The sequence below is a fragment of the Solanum verrucosum genome, unplaced genomic scaffold (assembly GCF_900185275.1).
Source record: "Solanum verrucosum unplaced genomic scaffold, falcon-dt-bn FXZP01000205.1, whole genome shotgun sequence".
Classification (NCBI taxonomy): Eukaryota; Viridiplantae; Streptophyta; class Magnoliopsida; order Solanales; family Solanaceae; genus Solanum; species Solanum verrucosum.
In genome coordinates, this window is record NW_026019950.1 from 2,389,052 (window position 1) to 2,407,883 (window position 18,832).

The window sequence follows — 18,832 nt, forward strand, 5'->3', positions numbered from 1 at the left end:
AATAGTACAATGAGAGAGGTGTTTTGTTTGAGGAATTTATAGAGTGTGTAGATGGAAACTGTTGAAAACTCACTCCTTGAAGAAATCTAATCGACTCCTAGTCCTAGGCATTGACGAGGTAGCTAGGTTGGGCCATCTCCAATGAATTTGATTGGAAGTTCAAAAGGTAAAGTTAATTACCTTATTTTCTGTTGTTCAAATTTATTTTATTACAATATATATAAAGTATATATTCTTTTCTCCATGTTCAAGTGAGAGCAATTTATTTTTAATCTCAATAGTATGGTTCGACTCCTAGTCCTAGGCATTGACGAGGTGGGTTGGGCCATCTTTAATTTCTTCCAACTTAAGTCATAAAAAATTTAAGGACGTAAAGCATAATTTATGAATATTAGTATAATAATGCAAAAATGTAAATTTATATTTTATGAAAAAAGTTAAAAAAATTTTAAGACAAAAATTTAAGACCATCACAGAATAGGACAATATTTGATTCTACAAGTGATGGCGTAAGAATTTTGGAATTGGTCCTTTTACTTAGATCATGGCGGACCCGAGTTAATAAACTATATATACCAACTTTTCTTCTCTTTGTTAATGATGTATGTAAATCTCCAATGAATTTGATTGGAAATTCAAAAGGTAAAGTTAATTACCTTTTTTTCTGTTGTTCAACTTTATTTTATTACAATATATATAAAGTATATATTCTTTTCTCCATGTTCCATTTTATTTTTAATCTCATTAATATGGTTTGATAATTTATATATGTGCACCTGAAATTAAAATTGATGTGGTTATACCTTAAGGGCGGATTTTAATTAGATACAAAACTTATATAGTATTTTTTAAGGAAAGTATCAAATCAATATGGATCAAGTAAAATGAGACGAAGGAGTAAAAATTCACATATGAAACGTGAGTTGCAATCTTCACATAAATTATTTCCCTAATGGGAATCTATTAATTTTGCCGCATTGGCGTAACAATCGAAATCATAAATTTCAATGTGAACAGCTCTCCATTTCATATCATTTGTACAAAAAACATGCGTTAATGTGAAAAAGATAGAAACTTCGCCAGGAAGGAGGCAAACAGGGAACTACGAAGAGGGCTTGCATTAGATTTAAATGTACACGTCTTTTTCAATGACTATTGGGAAGGACAATAACCATAATTTCCCCCAATTTTCCCTTCTTTTTTTTTTTAACAAATGAACTCTGAGAAGTATAGTATAATTTCACAAATGAAATTCGAGAAGTATATGTGATATAAATTTTCTATTAACCAAACAGTCTTAATGGAGGAGTAAAAATATAGAGTCAATAGTCGATATTGATCTAATAAAGGGGAATGGAGGAAATACGTATAACGGACAGATAAAGATGGGCGGAGAGAGAGGGTGAGGGGGTAATTGCCTTTAATCATACATTGGAAATGAAGTTTTAGAAGACAACGGGAGAAAAGAAGTTTGTACGGAGCATATTGACCTTTAAACGTTCATTGGTCTCTATGGTCTTCCCTGACTTTGCCTTTAATTAATCTATCTTTTTCCAAGAAAGTAACTAATGCCACTTACTTAGGAATAATCAAATTTGTCGTTTCCTCTAGCTAGTCTTAGCATCAGTCGATCCCACTCTCTAAGCAGGGGCGGACCTACAGTGGTTCAAGTGAATTCATATGAACCCATTTCGTTTAAAAATAACATTATATATATATATGTATATTTAATTAGTTTTTAAAATTTTATATGTATATATTAAATTTTGAACCCACTAACACAAGTCTGAAGCTTAGCCGAGTGGTTGAGGGAGTTCAATTTTCCCAGCCAACGGGGATCGAATCCCCATTGCCACATTTTAGTTTTAATTCGTTTTTTTTTATATATAAAACGTTCACACATAGTTTTGTCCTCTATGTAGGTGTAACTTTTGTCCTTTTAGTTAGAAACTGAGTATAAAAAGTAGAACAATTTTTTATTTTTACAATTAAAAGTCCAATAGTCAATAACTTTTGTTCTTTTTGTTTTAAATTATTTTTTAAAAAAAAAAAACTCAACTATAAAGGCACTAATCCCTATTATTCTCAATTCTAAAAACTCTTTTGTCTTCTTCTTTGTTGAATGTTTTTCGCTCTTGATTCTAGTCTTTATATATACATATATGATTATTGTGGTTATTTTTTATTTCTTCAACTAAAAAATCCCTTGTCATTCTAAAATCAACAAAAAATTACAAATAATATTAGGTATATTTCTATGTATTCGATTATGAAATTAAGGTTATAATTATTTTATTTAATATTTTATTTTTATTTGTTAAATGTTGAATGAAGAGAAATCATTCATAAAAATTTTAAGGACGAAAACTGTTGAAAACTCACTCCTTGAAGAAATCTAATCTAATCTAGTCGACTCCTAGTCCTAGGCATTGACGAGGTGGGCCATCTTTAATTTTTTTCAACTTATGTCTAGCGAGTCATAAAAATTTTAAGGACGTAAAGCATAATTTATGAATATTATAATGCAAAAATGTATATTTATATTTTACGAAAAAAAGTTTTAAATTATTAAAGATAAAATTTAAGACCATCACAAAATAGGAAGGAAAATCCAAATGATTTAATAAAATCACTTCACAATAATACAAATATATTTATCTCGCATAGATTTATTGATCCATATAATTCAGTTCATTAAAAAGTGGACTGATATGTAGATCAAATGATTCCTTAGAATATTTGTCAAAAAATTAAAAATATTTTTTATTCAATATATAGTCACGTAAAAATAAATAAATTATTATGTACTAAAAAAAAGATGAAAAGAAAGATAAAATAATTAAAACTTAGTAAAAATTTAACAAGTAATGTTATGACCATTTTTAGTCAATTTCAATCTAAGTCGACACAATGTTTAAGATAAATGATTTTTTTTTAAAAAAATTATCATTAAAAAAATAAGTCATTATCGCTATAAATCATTTCGTTATAAATAAAATGAGAAATTTAAAATTAAATTGTTACTAAATTTAAAACATGACATTTTATTATAGATTGACAAAAATACAAAAAATGCCACATAAATTAAAAAAACATACAACACTACTTTTACCAATTTATGAAACTAAATTACAATATACTTATAAATAATCTTATTATTTAAAGATTTTTTACACATCATATAACTTCAAAATCTTCCAATATTCTACTTATTAGAAGAGTGGGTAAGCTCCTCAGTATCAACATGTATGCTTGATGTCTCTTAAATTATTTTTGAGGGTATTTAAGTCTTCCTATAATCTATTTGTTATTTTTGTATAACTTAACATGAATGTGTCCTACTTTTTTACTCTCTATTTTGTTATCTTCTTTTTTATTACTTAAATTGTTCCATGCAAAATATTAAATATAACAAACTTTATTACCTTTTTAACACTCTTAAAAAGAAATTATATAAAAGATTTAGTTGAATCTTATCACTTCATTTGTGTTACATAAATTCTAGTTCAAAACAAGTGAATTGTTCAAAGTTCAAAATAAATGTTTGAATTTTTCTTTTTCATTTTTTGACCTTCATTTACATTTTTAGGTAATAAGTTCAAGATAGTTAATTGCTCATATTTATAATTTTACTTTGAATTATTTCTATTTTCAAAAATTGTATAACAATAATTAAAAGGGTAAAACTGAAAAATGACATTCAATTTATGTCCTAAACATTTTTTAAAATAGATATTCATCACCTCACAAATTCACTTAATACAGAGTAAAGAGAGTAACATCCAAGCACGAGCACCTTGTGTCTAGTTTGATTCTACGCGTAAGAATTTTGTAATTGGTCCTTTTACTTAGATCATGGCGGACCCGAGTTAATAAACTATATATACCAACTTTTCTTCTCTTTGTTAATGATGTATGTAAATCTCCAATGAATTTGATTGGAAATTCAAAAGGTAAAGTTAATTACCTTTTTTTCTGTTGTTCAACTTTATTTTATTACAATATATATAAAGTATATATTCTTTTCTCCATGTTCATGTGAGACCATTTTTTTTAATCTCAATAGTATGGTTTGATCAGAATTGCCCCGGAGGATAATTTATATATGTGCACCTGAAATTTAAAATTGATGTGGTTATACCTTATGGATTCATTTGGATTAGATACAAAATTTATACAGTAACTTTTTTTTAAGAAAAGTATTAAGTCAGAATAGATCAAGTAAAATGAAACGAAGAAATAGATATTCACATATGAAATGTGAGTTGCAATCTTCACATAAACTATTTCCCTAATGGGAATCTATTAATTTTGCCGCATGTTTGGCGTAACAATCGAAATCATAAAATTCAATGTGAACTATGCGTTAATGTGAAAAAGATAGAAACTTCGCCAGGAAGGAGGCAAACAGGGAACTACGAAGAGGGCTTGCATTAGATTTAAATGTACACGTCTTTTTCAATGACTATTGAGAAGGACAATAACCATAATTTCCCCCAATTTTCCTTCTTTTTTCTTTAACAAATGAACTCTTAGAAGTATAGTGTAATTTTACAAATAAAATTCGAGAAGTATATGTGATAAAAAATTTCTATTAACCGAACAGTTTTAATGAAGAAGTAAAAGTATATTCAATAGTCAATATTGATCTAATAAAGGGGAATGGGGGAGTACTCACATAACTTGATAGATTATGAATAATGGATAGATAAAAATAGATGGAGAAAAGGGGGGTAATTGCCTATAATCATACCTTGGAAATGAAGTTTTAGAAGACAAAGGGAGAAAAGAAGTTGATACGGAGCATATTGACCTTTAAATGTTCATTGGTTTCTATGGTATCTTCCCTGACTTTGCTATCTTTTTCCAAGAAAGTAACTAATGCCACTTACTTAGGAATAATCAAATTTGTCGTTTCCTCTAGCTAGTCTTTGCATCAGTCGATCCCACTCTCTTAAGTTATTTGGAAATTCATGAACATGTTTACTTTCCATATTACCCTTCCTTGAGAACAATTTGATTTACATGACATACACAGTAGTGGAGTTAGGAATTTCTTCAAGGGTGTTCAAACTTTAGAAAAGTCGATAATTTTTTTTTTTTAACGGAGTGGGTGCACGAAACTTTTTTTTTCTTGATGAGTGGGTGCACCCAAATTTAAAAATTAAATTACATATCACTTAATAACTAAATAATACAAAAACTTATAATTCAATTTATTATATATACAAATATTAGACGATGTTTTACCTATATACACAATATAATATTTCAACAAAAGGTGTTCGCCTAACCACCCTTACATGGCTGCAGCTCCACCCTTGGACGTACGATTGTTTAAAAAAATAAATATTGAGAGAACGACAACTGTTTTAGATGTATTTTCATCTTTTGATTGGAAAAATCAAGCTATTCCAGAACTATTTCCATTTTTCGTTTTGCTAAAATTGAAACAATAACTTTTATTTACTCACATCACAAGTTATTGCAGGCATGCATCAGAATTTCCTTACAATTGATTCATATCTTCAAAAAACTAATTAAGACATAATAGCAAGTTAATTTTATAAAGAATGTAGAAGACTTCACAGGGAGCCTTTGTAGTCATTTTCATAACATTATGGGTTTGTGGGGTCATCGTTATGCCTTTTTTCATAGATTAGTGTTATTTAAATAAAAAGTTGTTAACGACCTTTACAACTTTTGACAATGGGATATTTCTTTCCACGTCTTTGCTATTCACAAATTGTACCAACATATAATATAATGCAATGTATAATTGACGTGAAGTGCCAACTGACACAATTACTGCATTTGTTGTGACATAAGCTACCTGATATAAATATGACATACTGTATATCTTTTATTCTAATGAAGATACCTTGCCTTGAACCATTATTTCAATTTTTTTTAAAAAAATAAATAAATTAAAAGATCAGCATAAGTTATGAGAGATCAACCAGTAACCTTAACATGTATATTAACAATCAAAATGTGTGTACATAGAGTATTGGGACAACATTTATGTCTTCCTCATAGGAAGTGGTTTGAATAGGACATTTTTATACATACAATTACAATATCAAAATACTTTATTTTTTTCATGAAAGAGGCTAATAGACAAAAAAAAAAAAAAAAGATTCACAATTTATGTTGGGTGTCCTCAGGGGACTCGGGAGTACACACATTTAATTTTTGTCCTTACAAGGTGGGGAATGAACTTTCACGTAAAAGTTCTAATAGTCAATTAATTGAATTATTAAAATTTCTCATTAGTAGTTACTTAGATGCGGAGTTGTTTTTCCGTTATTTAGTTCAATTATATGGGCTTGATTTGATCCCTATTAAATCTCAGGGTCTGAATTATCGATTAGATAGATAGTTGTGCGGCCTTGTGGGGAAGCCCAATATAATAATTTGGAGAAGCTCCTTTCAACATACTCAAGTCTAGCTTAAAAAGTTACTGTAAGAAAAAGATTGGCAAGTTAGTTGGATTTTCCTATGCTCATGAGTCATAAACATCTATGGGAAAAGCAAGGGGAATTTTTATATATAATTACTCAAAAATAACTTAATTATGCTCCATAGTTATAGTTTGCTAATTACGATGCTACAATTAAGAGGGAGGAGAGAGGCGAGCGAGAGAGGGCAGAGAGTGGAGAGAGACGAATTATATATGTATATTTGTCAAATAATGTATATATGTAACTGGTATACATATGTATTTGTATATCTAGCGAGTGAGATTGGAAGAGGGAGGAGAGAGGTGAGCGAGATTGGAAGAGGGAGCAGAGAGGCGAGTGAGAGAGGGCAGAGAGTGGAGAGAGACGAACTTTATATGTATATCTGTCAGATAATTGTATATATGTAACCGATATACATATGTTTTTGTATATATGGCGAGCGAGATTGGGAGAGGGAGGAGAAAGGAGAGCGAGGTTGGTAGAGGGAGGAGAAAGGCGAGCAAGAGAGGGTAATTGTATTTGTATATGTGTCATATAATTGTACATATATGTATAATTTGTATTTGTATATGTATAAATGATAATTACAACTAAAAGTAAGTTGTGAGCCGTATTTAATTCAAATTATAGTTGTGTTAGCTAATTAACTAGTATATCTTTGCTTATCCACGTAATTTTCCCCAAAAACAACCTTAAAAGTCAAGGCATAAGTAATCAAATGATATAGAGTATTAAATTGTATGTATAATCCACTTAGACATTTTAGTCAAAATTAATATCTATTGAACATTTTAATCTTAACAAGTTTATACCTATTAAACACAAAATAATAATCAATCTACAAAAGATTATGCATATATCTCACACGATGGTGTTACGGAAAATCAACAAATAAACAATGACATGTGTCATAAAGACTCAAAATATAGTAATAAAAATGAATTATTAATTTAATAAATGAAAAAAAGTCGGCCAAAAAACTCATTTTCTAAACACACAAACCCAACAAAAGTGAAATACTTTTTTTTTTTGCTATATCAACATTTTGTGTTTGATAGATATAATTATTGAATAATTTAAGTGTTCAATAAATATTAGTACAAATTACTTAACTACACTCATTTACTTACCTTAATATCCATTTATCCCTACTTATTTCAAAATTTTCAAAAATTCCTTATTTACCTATGTATCCCGTGCACAACGCTATGTATCCCGCATATATCCCGTGCACAATGCTATGTATTCCGCTATGTGGAATGTATCAAATCTAATGTATCCCGTGCACAACGCTATGTATCTCGCTATTTGGAATGTATCAAACCTAATGTATCCCGTGCACAACGCTATGTATCCCGTAAACATCATTTTTAAGGGATTTTTGGTAAATAAAAAACTAGAAGGGATAGGATGTTATTTAGTACTTATAATATGTGGTTCCTATAATTTAATTCTTAATTAATGTATCTTAAGGGATATTTGGTAGAATAACCCTTCCGAAGCTCAAGAGCCCAATCTAAGATGCAACGGACCAAGTAGCTAAATAGTCACTATTTCACAGAAGCAAGTGGATATTTGTATAGTGATGCATTTTTTTTTGGAAAAATTAGCAATTAAGTCATAATACCTAACATAATTAGTCAAAATAACAACACTTTAAAATATTTATTTAAAATGACAGAATGACAATATTTTTATAAAATAACATGTATTCAGATTTTAGTATTTAAAATTAATTTTATTTATGGAAAGATTCCTATATTGGACCAAAATATATACCAATAACTGTTTAAAGAAAAAATAAATTAAACCAATACACATTAACCTTTTTTCAACTCCATTCACGTTTCTTCCCCACTTTTCACGTTTCTTCCTCACCTTTCATGTTTCAAGTTTATCTTTCTTCAAGGTGCTAAATTGTTGTTCATCAAGAAATCTTCTTTATTGTTAAATGAAATCTATTTATTAATTCAAGCAGATTTATCGATTGACAAGGTAATTTTCATTATTCATTTTGATTTGATATTTAAATCACCGATTCTATATATTACGGATTTTCAGTCAAATTTTTCAATTTTTATGTGATTTTGTTTAGTTATTCATCAAATAGTTATGATTTTCAATTTTTTCAATTTTTTTTGTGATTTTCTTTTAATCTTTCAGATTTTGGAGAATCTAGAAATTCATATGTATGTTTATTTTGTTTGATATTTAATACATTCTAATTTTTGATAATTTCGAAATTCAAATTATCAAAAAATTTGTCTTCATATTTGAGATTTAGTAGATTGTAGTAACTACATTAGCACACATACATCATATATTGTTTGATTTTTTTATACATTCATATTTAATAATTTCGAATTTTGCTTATAGGGTTACTAATGCACAAGTGAATACGAATTCAGATTCGGTTTTGATGGAAAAAAAATCGAAAAAAAGAACATAGTAGATGAAGAAGAAGAAGAAGAAGAAGAAGAAGAAAGACAAAGTCAAAGAAGAAGGTTACAAAATTGTATTCATACCACAACTGTATTCCTATTAATTTTTGTTTGTCAATTATTTTTCTTTTACTCATCATTTGTATTTTTATTTTAAAACATTGTATTTTTTTTTTAGTTTGTAGTAATTTAAATAGGTATATAATGTATTCGTCACAATTCTATATCTTATGATTGAATACATAATTTATATAATTGTGACGAATACATTATAAGAAGGGAAATGGAAACTTATTGGTATTCATTTTTTCGTTTGAAATACAAAATCATACTGAAATACAACCTGATATTTGAAACACAAACTTAGTAAGACATATTTTGTATTTTATTTGGCTAAAGCAATATAATTTTATGAATACATAATATATAAAATTGTGCGACGAATACATCACAAAAAGGGGAATACAAAATTATTGGTATTCATTCTACGTTTGATATACAAAATGATATTGAAATACAACATGATATTTGAAATAAAAACTAAGCTAGAAAATACTTTCTGCAAATTTAAAGTGAAATAATAATATAACAAAATTGGATATTGAAATATAAATACAATTTATTTTGAATAAACTTATTCTATCTATTATATATGTATTCATCGCAATTGTATTTTTCAATATCATTTTGACCTACAACTAATTGTATTTATATTTTGGTATATACTACACAACTGCCTTTATTTTTGTACTTGAACTAGAATGTCAAAGAGTTGTATTCATAATAAATCAATACCAACATTTTTTGTATTTTAAATTAGTTATACATATCATTAGGTATTCGAATACATTTCGGATGAACACATTTTCAAAGAAGTTCAAACATTTAAATATCCAAAACAGTGGGCATTAGAAATTTTCCAACACTTCCACTCATATAAGATATAAAATACAAACTACTGTTTCCAAAAAAAAATGAAATTCTTAAGAACAAAGAAAAAAACTCTAGAAAGAAAAATGACAACTTGATGTTAAATTTTTTTTAAAAATTACCTTTTTTGAAATTTTTTGTTCCATGATTTTCTCTATTCAGTTATTAATTATTTGTATTCTTTCAAATTAATCAAAATAAAATAAATACATAACTCAATCCTTAACAAACTAAAATATTGACATTTTAAATAAATAGTGAAACTATTGCTAAGGAGTCCCATTAAAAGCTAAAATATTGTTGTTTTGAAAATTTTCCCTTTTTTTTTTCAAAGAGGAGAGGCGCGCCTGGATGTCAATATTTTTAATTAAGCCCAGCCTACTCATTCCATCCTAATATCGAGACATTTATATTAAAGTTTGATTAAATTATAATCACGCGTATTGTAAGATCCATTTTGGAAACAGTGCTCTCAATATACTTTCTCTGTCCAACAATACTTATCCACTATTGACTTTGCACACTTCTCAAGAAATTATAAATAAAAAGATGATTTTACTATTTTACCCTTTGAATATAATAAATACAATGTCTTGAAAAAATGTTATAGGAAAATGACTATAATTAATTATATGGGTAAATTAGGAAGTAGGAACTAAATGTAAAATTATCCATTGATTTCATAAAGTGAACAAGTATTGTTGGACATCTCAAAATAATATAGTAGACAACTACTCCCTATGTCCCTAATTACTTATCCACTTTTTCTTTCATAATTGTCCCTAATTACTTGTCCATTTTGACAAATCAAGAAATGACAAAAAAAATTCCACCTATTATACCCTCAATTAAATGACTAATTACTTTGAAAAATATAGAACTTTTCATCCACTTCATAATTAATATGAGTAAAATGGTAAACTCACAATGTCATTAATTGTTTTCTTAATATGTGTATCAATTCAAAAGTGGACAAGTAATTAGAGATAGAGGGAGTATTATTGAACAGAGAGAGTAATTTTTTTTCCACTCTCAAGCAAATTTCATACCTCTGATTGAAGGTGAAGAAATTTCAATACTCCGCAATTAATATTAAGTTAGGTACCTACCAACAACACATGCAAAGCTTATCATATATTCCCACAAATAAACTGTAAAGTAAGCTATAGGGTGCATTTGTAGGAAAATATTATCACCTACAACACACATTCAATTTAGGAAAATATTTATTTGTGCATCAAATTTATAAATGTATATTATATACTCATTTTGTTCACTTTTTGAAAGTCAATTTAACTAATTTTTAAAGTTAAATTAGATTACATTAAATTTGATATTTTAAATTAAAAAAATTAGATATTCAAAAATTATACGAAAAGTATTATAAATTACAATTTTTTACATATCAGTATGATAAAAGAATATATCTTAAAATATTAGTCAAAGTTCTTATCATTTGACTCTGCAAAAGGAAACCATGACAATTAAAAATGTACGAGGGTAATATAAACTTATTACTTGAACTACTTTAATATTATTTATACTACTCATTCTATTTCATATTATTGTTAAATCATAATTCAGGTAATCTGACTCTCGAAAAATAAAATAGGCAAGTATTTAAGGCGAGAACTCCACATGTTTACAATTTTATATCATGTGTTTATTTTTCTTGAACTATAGCAGGCCGCCAATGAGAGATTATTCTGATAATAAAATAACAAGAAAGAGGAAAAAGCCACAGTTAGCGTGCCTCTCTCACATTCCCAATTTTGTCGCTCTCGACTAATTGTTCGCGCCCGCCTCCACCAAACACCTAATCTACAGGTATATTATCGATTAATCAGATCGAACCTTTGATTTAGAATTCATACTGAATTTATAGATATATATGTTCTTCTATTGATCTGGTGAACTTTTCAGTGTATTTGATTTGAAAAATCGGTGTGTTATCTGTTTGTTTTGGTTGTCAATAGGGAATTTGATAGCTAGAAGGAAGCGGATATGTCTGGGATTATCAATCGAAAAATGGCCACCAGAGGCATTTCTGCTTTGGTGAGAATTGAACAAGTTTTGATCTTTTTTTTTCAGTTGATTTTGATAATTTTTGTTTCTGAATAATGAAAAAATGGTTTATTTGTTTTGTTGGATTTCAGAATATGAATCAGTTCCTGTTGGGAAGCAGGGTATTTGCATCTAGAAATTTTTCTTCAGCAACTAAAGAGGTAATTTTTCACTTCTCTTTTGCACTTCAATTTGCTTATTTGATGTTTAGTTATGTTGATAGAAAAAAAGTAATTGTTTTAAACTTGTGTAGATGACTGTCCGTGATGCTCTAAATTCTGCTCTGGATGAAGAAATGTCTGCGGATCCAAAGGTCTTTATAATGGGGGAGGAGGTATAAATGATTTTCTTTTTCTTGTTTTTTTCGATTTTTCTTTACCTCGCAAGGTAGGGGTACACACTACCTCCTTAGACATGCTTCTGCAATTTCTTCTCGTGAAAAATTGACCTGTAATTTTAATTCTCTTCAAAATTCTGTGTCATTCAGGTTGGTGAATACCAAGGAGCCTATAAGGTTAGATGTTCTTTTCTCACCTTGATTATTTATTTCAAGCTTTCTCTTTAATCCTGTATTCACTACACATTTATTTATTTTTATCTGAGTTTCTCTGTTCTTGACCCTTTTTCTTCTTCTGCATTTGTCATCAGATTACCAAAGGGCTATTGAATAAATATGGTCCACAAAGAGTTCTTGATACACCTATTACTGAGGTAGATCCTTGGGATTCAATTACTAATTAGCTGCTCTTGTGGATGAATTTATATGTTAAGGTACTACAAAACATTTTTTTATGTTGTTTTATAGGCTGGATTTACTGGAATGGGAGTTGGTGCTGCTTACCATGGTTTGAAGCCCGTTATAGAATTCATGACTTTCAACTTTTCAATGCAGGTCAGACTTTTGTTCTGTCAGATGCTATGTTCTTCTGAATTCTGTTATTAATATTTATTTGTTATTTCCTTGAACATAAATCTGCAAAAACCATCCACCAATATCATTGCCAGAGGCCCACATGTGGTAGCTGTCTGTATTAGTCAACTATTAATGTTTAGCTTGTTGAGATGTTGGATGATATAGTTGAGCACAAGTAAACTTGCAAGAGGTCGGATCATTGTTTTTGTCAAAGGCACGCTTAAGCCCTGAAGCGAGGCTCAAAACTTCTTGAGCGCTTTGCATTGCTTAATATGCGCTTCAGTGTCGTCAATGTTTTATGGCATACTCTCCTTGCCAGTTGATATTTCACTTTATTGTTCTTTTTTCTAGTTTCTTTGTTCATATATTTTTGTCATTCATGCTTGTAATTATTAGTCTTGGACTAAATATATATTTATATTTTTTTCCCATTGAGCTTTTGTCATTGAAGCACACACTTTATTTGCTATTTGGGCTTAGAGAGCCAAACATACCTTAGAGCTTTTTTGCGCTTTTTGCTCTTGATTACGCTGGGATTATGTCATGATCAATTAGTTGGTTTGATAATTTGAGATGGTATTGCCTGTCATTTCTGTATTTTCTGTCTTGTGCAGATTGTATTAAATTTAGTGCAAAAAATCTTAACAAAATGTCAATGTGGGAGGGAAAATTAGGTTGTAGTCTTTGAGGACAAAAGGTGATTTTGGTATTTTGGCACTGAGCCTCGGAGTTGGACTGCATTAGTGAACATTTTCTTCTGCTTGTGTTTCCTCAGGGGCAATGGATTCCCATCATTACTTCAGTTATAAAAGCTTGCAAAGAAGAATGCCTTATCGACACAACTAGAATATTATTGTGTTAAGGTTGTCTTAAGTTAGAGGAACTGTGGTCTGAACTAAATATAACACGGTGGTACTAAATATAAACGAGGAAGTTACTACTAGGTCCTTGTTTATATTGAACTAAAAACTAGGAAGTTACTACAAGGTCCCTGTTTATATTGACTCTGTTCAGTCATTGTGGACACAAGAATCTGATGTCTCTTGTGGTAATATATAGCTCTAAGATGCATGTAACTGTATCTTTGTTGTAAGATGCTGGTTGGCACACAGGCTGTATAATCAAGTAATTGTTGGTCAAATGGTATGTAACTTTATGGGGCTTGTTTCCTTCAAATTGGAAGTTGGATTGGCTCACAGGCCATACAATAAGTAATTGTTGGCCAAATGGTGTTTAACTTTACTGGCTTGTTTCCTTCCAAATTGGAAGGAACAACTTCCTCCAACAGTATTAGGAGGAATGGGGATTGTTATTACTTTCTCCTGTCAAATGTTTTTGCTGCATCTTAGTCTTTCTCTTTGAATAAACAATAGAGATTCTACTTAATTGGACCATGACATTCTAGTTCTGGCACGTGACTAGCATTTCAGTTAAGAGATTTTAGTGAAGTTACTACGTATTGATATCATTTTTGTACAAATTGTTATATTGTCAAGATTTCTTGATTATGGTTTATACCTATGAATGCTGACTGAAGGTATAATCTTTTGGAATTCATGCAGGCAATTGACCATATTATCAATTCTGCTGCAAAGTCAAATTACATGTCTGCCGGTCAGATCTCAGTCCCCATCGTCTTCAGGGGTCCTAATGGTGCTGCAGCTGGAGTTGGTGCTCAACATTCTCAGGTATGTTAGTGAACCGAAATGTAGCTTGTTGAGTTTCCTAATGTTGCTCTTGGAGTTTCCTTAAAGTTAGGTTAAACCAAGCTATCACATGTGTATACTGTCAAAAGGTGATGCAGTAAATATTTGGTCTTTTTACATTGATTTATCTGTTTAATATCTCCGAACGACCTATCTTTTCTGATCTTTGCCTCTCAGAGCTATTGGTACTCATGAACTAGAAAGGGTGAGAGTTCATCTTTAGAGATGGATTTACAAGAAATCAGACTTTGTTAACTTGGGTCAGCTGAAACTCTTTGAAAAGGTGACGAATCTACGAAGTAGTTATTCAGTGAGTGAGTTTTTCTGGATGGAAAAGCAGTACTTAAGAAGAGTTAAAGCCCCCCAAAACAGAATATGCGGTTAAGCACGTTTCTAAATGATGGTCAAACAGTACAAATGATTAAAGACTTAAATACATAGCTCCACACCTATTTGATATTTGATTACTCTTTTCCAACAAGTGCATCCCATGCAAGTAATATATATGGGAGCTCTCAACCACTTCCAAGTTTCATCAGCATTGCCACATCGTCAAATCCAACAATGCCTCCTTCATAGCTCTTATACCAAAAAGAAAGGGATCATTACACCTTAGAGACTTCGGGCCCTCTACTTATTTGGGCCTCCCTTTGGGTGCAAAATGCAAAGTACTTGAGATATGAAATGGAGTGGTGGAAAAGGTGGAGAAGAGGCTGAATGTGACCCGTGGTGGTGGGGGGTAGCAAGTACCCTGTGGAAATTGCTATTATTGTACAATGGATGTTTGAATTAGTTATTCTTATTGCAATTTTATGTACTAAATTCATATATGTTGGTATCTTTTAATTTTCCATAAACAGTGTGCTTCACGTCAAAGCAGTGCACGCTTCATTTCTTGCTTTTTGCGCTTCCAAGTCCCATGACTGTTGTCATATTTTGCGCTTTTCACTTTTATAAACAATATTTTCTACTGTTACAGGCAGCAATAGAGGATGACAAAGAAATACCAGACATATAGTCAGGTGTCCACCAAATCTAATTGGTGGACACCGTTACATGTCTGGAAAACAAAGGAGAAGGGAGTAAAAATGTTAGATGAGTTTCTCATCTATCATTTGGATCTCTCTTCAAGTGTTCATCGTTGCCCAATAACTAGTTTATAGCTATTGAGCTACATCTGGACTTTACATCATTATTCACTTGTGATTTTTGTTCTAAATTTTAATTTACCAGTTTCAAAATAAATAAATAGAGGACGACAGAGGAACAGGAAGTATGAGATAGTGTCAGTAGATGCATCTCCAGAACTTTGGGTTTCTTCCCATGATCATTCACTGCATTTTGTTTGATTGTGTTATTTAAGCAAGTAGACATACATGTGAGTTAGTCCTTGCCATCAAGGTGTATGCATGTTTGTATGTCATATGCATCTAAATTACTATAGGTCCAACATTTCTTCCTTTTATTATCTTTCCAGTGCTATGCGGCGTGGTTTGGTGCATGTCCTGGATTGAAGGTGCTAGCTCCATACTCTTCTGAGGATGCTCGCGGCCTGCTAAAAGCTGCTATCAGGGACCCAGATCCTGTTGTTTTTCTGGAAAATGAATTGCTGTGAGTTGCATTGCTGAGTTAGTTATTCAAGTGCGTTCACTTTTCTCCTAATATCTTATTATCATTGTGCGACTTGAATGATGCAGATATGGTGAGTCTTTCCCTGTTTCTGCTGAAGTTCTTGATTCTAGTTTCTCTCTTCCCATTGGAAAAGCTAAGGCAAGCTCCTGCTTTCTGTCATTGTTTCTATGTATATTTTATATTTTTCTGTTGTTCCTTACTTTACAAACATTGGCAGATTGAACGTGAAGGAAAGGATATCACAATTACTGCTTTCTCAAAGATGGTTGGTTATGCTCTTAAGGTTCGTCTGTACTTACCTTAGATGAAGATTTAAATTCTTGCATGTAACATGTCCTTAATACAATGCTTTGATTAATCCTGTTCTGCAACTCATGATCCACTTGCTTTTGCTGATTTTCATCAATAACTAAATATTGCTTTGATTTGGTTTTTTATTAGATATTTCATAGAAACTATATAGCATGATACTGTTTCTATCTATAATCATTCATTTCATGCGTTTGAATCTTGAAGGCTGCTGAAATTCTTGCAAAAGAGGGAATTAGTGCTGAGGTATGTGAGACTCCAGAGTTCATAGTCTAGTTTTGTCTTTAAATTTTAAAATGGTAATGTGCTTTAAGGTTTCAGCTTTCATTTCACTTCTCATCCTTTGTCTTTCCATTTTATTCGGGCTAACAGGTCATAAATTTGCGCTCTATCCGACCACTTGATAGATCCACCATTAATGCTTCTGTGAGGAAAACCAACAGACTTTTAACTGTTGAAGAAGGGTTCCCACAACACGGCGTTGGAGCTGAGATCTGGTTTACCACATACTTCCTCCCCTAATGCTATTACAATTCCATGCAATAACCACCCCTATCCCCCAAAAAAGAACGCAGAAAAAAGCTTTATTTCCTACCTGTTTTTAGTCAGCCAAGCTTACCAGACTATATTTTCCTTTTGCATCAGTGCATCTGTGGTTGAGGAAAGTTTTGAGTATCTTGATGCACCAGTTGAGAGGATATCTGGGGCTGATGTTCCTATGCCATATGCAGCAAATCTAGAAAGAATGGCTGTTCCACAGGTTAGTACTCAACTTCTTTTTCTCCCTTTTCAATAAATTGGAGCAGCTTTCATTTGATCCTAGTTATGGTTTTTGTGGTAAAAATGGTAAATATGATTGATCATTAAATGGGTGGACAAGGGTGCCTAATCAGCCCAAAAGGGTGTAGAGGTGGAGGGTGAAAAGAAGACATGATTAGCCGTTAATTTGTGTGCTCTCTGCAATTCTGACATAACTGAATGGTGTTGAAAGATTCGTGTTTGATGTACTCTGGAAAGAGGATCAGCTGGTAGAATGATTCATTAGGATCAGTATGCCAGCACGATGTCCTGGAATGAGCTTCCTTCTATCCGGAGAACAGTTGCCTATTAAATATCCAGGAGTGAGCTGAGGATTGTTAGTATTCGTATCATACTAACTAGTGCAGTGTTTGCCACGTCATATCAGTTGAGAAGCATAGGGAGAAAAAAATGGGAAAAAGTTTGCAACAAAATACTGAGAGATTAATACAAGTGTATGTAACTGCAAATTTTATGAAGTCTTATCATATCAACTCCCAAAAAATGGTCATAGGTCATTAACATGCACACAGCTATATATGCGTAAATATTGGAGGTATAAAGGTGTTGTACTTAGAAAACAATTGATAACCAAGAAGCTCATAGGAAATAGATCTTCTCATCCCTTATTGGTGAATTGCTAATAACAGTTGACACCACTGGTTGTCTTTCCTTCTGAAATATTTGAATCTGCCTGTTCAGATTGAAGATATTGTTCGAGGAGCAAAGAGGGCATGTTACAGAGCAGCAAAATCAGTTCCAATGGCTGCAACTGCTTAAGCTTTGGTAGGAACAAAGGCTGCCAAGCCGGCTCTATGTGGATATTGATTCTTTATCCGCCTGCGAGTGGATGCTTCTAAATTTACCATCCTGAGAAGTTTAGTTTGTCCATGAAAAAAGAAAAAAGCTAAATGTTAGAAATAAATCTCGTAGAAAATAAATTTTACCGTTTTCTTTGCTCTCTTTTCACTGGTTTTTACCAAATGTTATGCAAGACAAACACATGCTACTACTGATGGAAGAGAAAGTAGTAGACACCATTGCAACTTCTTTGTCAAGTTTTGACTGCTGATGGTTCACGAGAACAAACTCTGCAGTGATATGTAATATGATGTATGCTTGCATTATTTGCAAGCTACAAAACAACGAATTGATCTCAAATAACGCCAATCCAGTTTTTGAAGAGGCTTGGTGTAACTTGTTAAATTTTTGTTTATCGAATAACCTTAGGATTATTCTACTGTGAAATTTTGACGATTTACGTGATTGGTATGAAAAATTGGCTTGAAACTTTCAAGAACTCCACGTAAATCCCCATTGTGAAGGAAAAGAGGCCAAAGAAGTCTACACCAGTCCCAGAATGAGACTTGCAAAACTAAATGAACTGAACTCTTACTGAGCATTACTTTTTTATTAATAGAGAAATCTGAGACCAGGGAGGCATAGTTGAGAGATCGATGGGTAGTGACACCTGTATCTTTCTCCACTTGATATTAACGTATTGTTTGCTGTAGGATTCCAACGAGTGATGTGCCTCTAACCTACTCATCACGTATTGCACTCTTAGGGATCATT

The 18,832-nt window shown here is 31.1% G+C and overlaps 1 protein-coding gene across 1 annotated transcript; it reads left to right on the top strand.

The window, feature by feature from the left end:
- The first annotated feature begins 11,502 nt into the window (after positions 1-11,502).
- LOC125813970 (pyruvate dehydrogenase E1 component subunit beta-1, mitochondrial-like) lies at positions 11,503-18,446 on the top strand. The gene is made up of 15 exons (XM_049493452.1): positions 11,503-11,662; positions 11,812-11,890; positions 11,992-12,060; positions 12,153-12,233; positions 12,387-12,413; positions 12,548-12,610; positions 12,705-12,791; positions 14,375-14,500; positions 15,996-16,129; positions 16,216-16,288; positions 16,368-16,433; positions 16,667-16,705; positions 16,832-16,956; positions 17,105-17,219; positions 17,960-18,446. Exons 2-15 carry the CDS (start codon positions 11,840-11,842, stop codon positions 18,035-18,037), a joined length of 1,134 nt encoding a protein of 377 aa, XP_049349409.1. The 5' UTR covers positions 11,503-11,662; positions 11,812-11,839; the 3' UTR covers positions 18,038-18,446.
- Positions 18,447-18,832: the final 386 nt, after the last annotated feature.